Below are 2387 nucleotides of genomic sequence, written 5' to 3'. Positions count from 1 at the left end.
AGAGAGAGAAAATGAGAGATAAGCTGATATAATGAAAAGCGAAGATGGCAATAGTGAAAAATGATGGATCTGGGAAAAAGGTATGAAGCAGTTCTTTATGAAATCTTCAAATTCATTTAAGTTTGTAATTATTGGCAAATAAAATAATAACAAAAAAGCAACAAATGAAAGCCTGTATTTAAGAGTGAAGGGGCTGGAGGGAGCTAAAGGGAGGTTTTGGTCTCAGTTCCCCATGGTCTTGGACCACTGTGCCAAGTGTTACTACTTCTATATGAGCTACAGTAATAAACGGCCTCGTCCTCAGCCTGGAGCCCAGAGATGGTCAGGGAGGCCGTGTTGCCAGACTGGGAGCCAGAGAAGCGATCAGGGATTCCTGAGGGCCGTGTATTGACATTATAAATCAGGGTTTTGGGGGCCATGCCTGGGAGCTGTTGGTACCAGCCGACAGCGTTATAACCCCCGATGTCACTGCTGGTTCCAGCACAGGAGATGGTGACCGTCTGTCCCAGATTCCCGGACACTGAGGGAGGCTGAGTCAGGCCAGACTGGGCCCAGGACCCTGGAAAGAGGAGAAACACACTCTAGTCAGTTCTGTCACCTAGTGGACAAAGACGCAAAGGATCAGTCAGATGTCCCTCGGGTCCCTTCCCTGGAGGCCTCACCTGTGTCCTGAGTGAGGAGGGTGACAAGGAGCAGAGCCCAGGCCATGGTGGAGATGCCCCAGACGCTGCCTTCTGAGACCCCAGCCCTGGGCCTGCTCCCCCAAACCTCTCTTATCCCCTCCCCACCGAGGAGGGAGGGGCCTCCATGCAAATCTGCTCCCTGCACTGCCTGTCCTCACCACCTCTGCTCTAGCCCTTGATTCTGGTAACGTCTGCCTCTCTGGACAGCAGAGCTGCCTGAGAAATTAAAACAGGTTATCATGTATTGTCTGATTCAGGACAGACTGAGAAGGTGACAGAGGCCGGGACCCGGAGCCCAGCTGGCTGTGTCCTCTCCTCCTGTGGGGGATCATGGTGGATGCAGAGGGATCCTAGGACTCCCCTCCTTTTGCTAGGAGGAGGGGAGCAGGGCATCTATGCTGGGGAGGAGAGGACATCCCGTGACCCCTCTTCCAGGCACTCAGGGAGAGCCGGAGACCCTCTCCTTGTCCCTCATGCCCTCCCCAGTCCCCTAGGCTCAGGTGCTCAGGCATCACTCTCTCTTCGCTGCTCTGTGGTGGTGTGAGATGGGAGGTGCTCCCTGGCATGTCCACTGCAGGAATTATGGGATATGGTAGGTACTGGACACCCCCCCCTCGTGACCTCCTTAGGCCTGGCTCAGGAGCAGCTGCTGAGATTGTGGACAGGACAGAATGACAACACAGACAACCTCCCCCAAGTCCGGGCCCTGCTGCCCCCCAGTGGCCTCAGTGGTGACAGCTGAGCCCAGGGAGACAGCCGAGTTGGGCTGGACACCCAGGTCTCCCCCTCCCCAGCTCAGTGCTAGGCCCCCATCCCTGCAGACAAGCCTCACCTTCCCTCCACTTCCTCCAGAATGAAGTACGTCACCTGCAAAATCAGGAGGCCCAGATGCCCCCCTCGGGGTCACCTTGCTCGTCCCAGGAGGGCCTTGTCACAGGGTTGGTGATGGGGGATGGAAGTGGGCTCAGGACCGAGAGAACCTGAGATATAAGTTAATCCTATCTCGTTAAGGATGCTGAGTAGAGAAACAGGCCCCCGAGAAATGCCTGAATCCTCAAATATAGAAAAAAGGATAATGTGAGACACAGAGAGAGCTCTGTCCAGACAGAGAATGACCCAGGGAATAAAGGGGCAGATTCCGGGGCTGAGGCTCTGGAGGAGGGACCGGGTCAGGAGGGGCCTGGGGGTCCAGCTCTGGTCCTATCCTTAGGGGTGGGGGTCATGGGGACATAGAATTTCCCTGTCTTCCCCTTTGTGCCTTTGAGACGCCCTCACCTCAGAGCCTGGCACCTTCCTGAGGTCAAGGCTCTTCATCACAGACACACTTCCCCAAGGGTGTTTTTCCAGAAAGAGCTGAGTTTGCAGTAAATATTACATTCAGGATGACAGGTCCTTTCTGGATGGAAACGGACATGACCCCTCAGGCAATGGATTAGGAGTTTATGAAACACAAATACTTTGATGAAGGTTTTCAGTGCCACTGTTCATATCACACGACCACATTCCATGAGCTAAGGGGGTGAGGCCCTGGCCAAGCTTGGGGTGGGTGAAGGGGAGCCTCTGGGGGCGGGAAAGGAAACGTGTGCGAGGAGGTGTTAGCCCTGGATTTGAGACAATTGTTGGCGTGTGTTTCACAGAGGTATGTGCTGTAGTATGTAGACATTCACTTAACGATGTCTTTTTTTGAGATTGTAATGAAGCGGG

At 54.1% G+C, this 2387-nt stretch overlaps 1 gene segment (V, D, J or C); it reads right to left on the bottom strand.

Annotated features, from left to right (window-relative positions):
• Positions 1-188: 188 nt before the first annotated feature.
• Positions 189-745, bottom strand: LOC114900668. The segment is given in 2 exon segments: positions 189-559; positions 663-745. Coding segments are annotated over 2 exon segments (402 nt in total).
• Positions 746-2387: the final 1642 nt, after the last annotated feature.

Source organism: Monodon monoceros, unplaced genomic scaffold (genome assembly GCF_005190385.1).
Source record: "Monodon monoceros isolate NGI ecotype Baffin Bay Population unplaced genomic scaffold, NGI_Narwhal_1 Super_Scaffold_1, whole genome shotgun sequence".
Classification (NCBI taxonomy): domain Eukaryota; kingdom Metazoa; phylum Chordata; class Mammalia; order Artiodactyla; family Monodontidae; genus Monodon; species Monodon monoceros.
The sequence above is the reverse complement of the archived record's forward strand: the minus strand, read 5'-3'. Positions and strand labels throughout refer to the sequence as shown.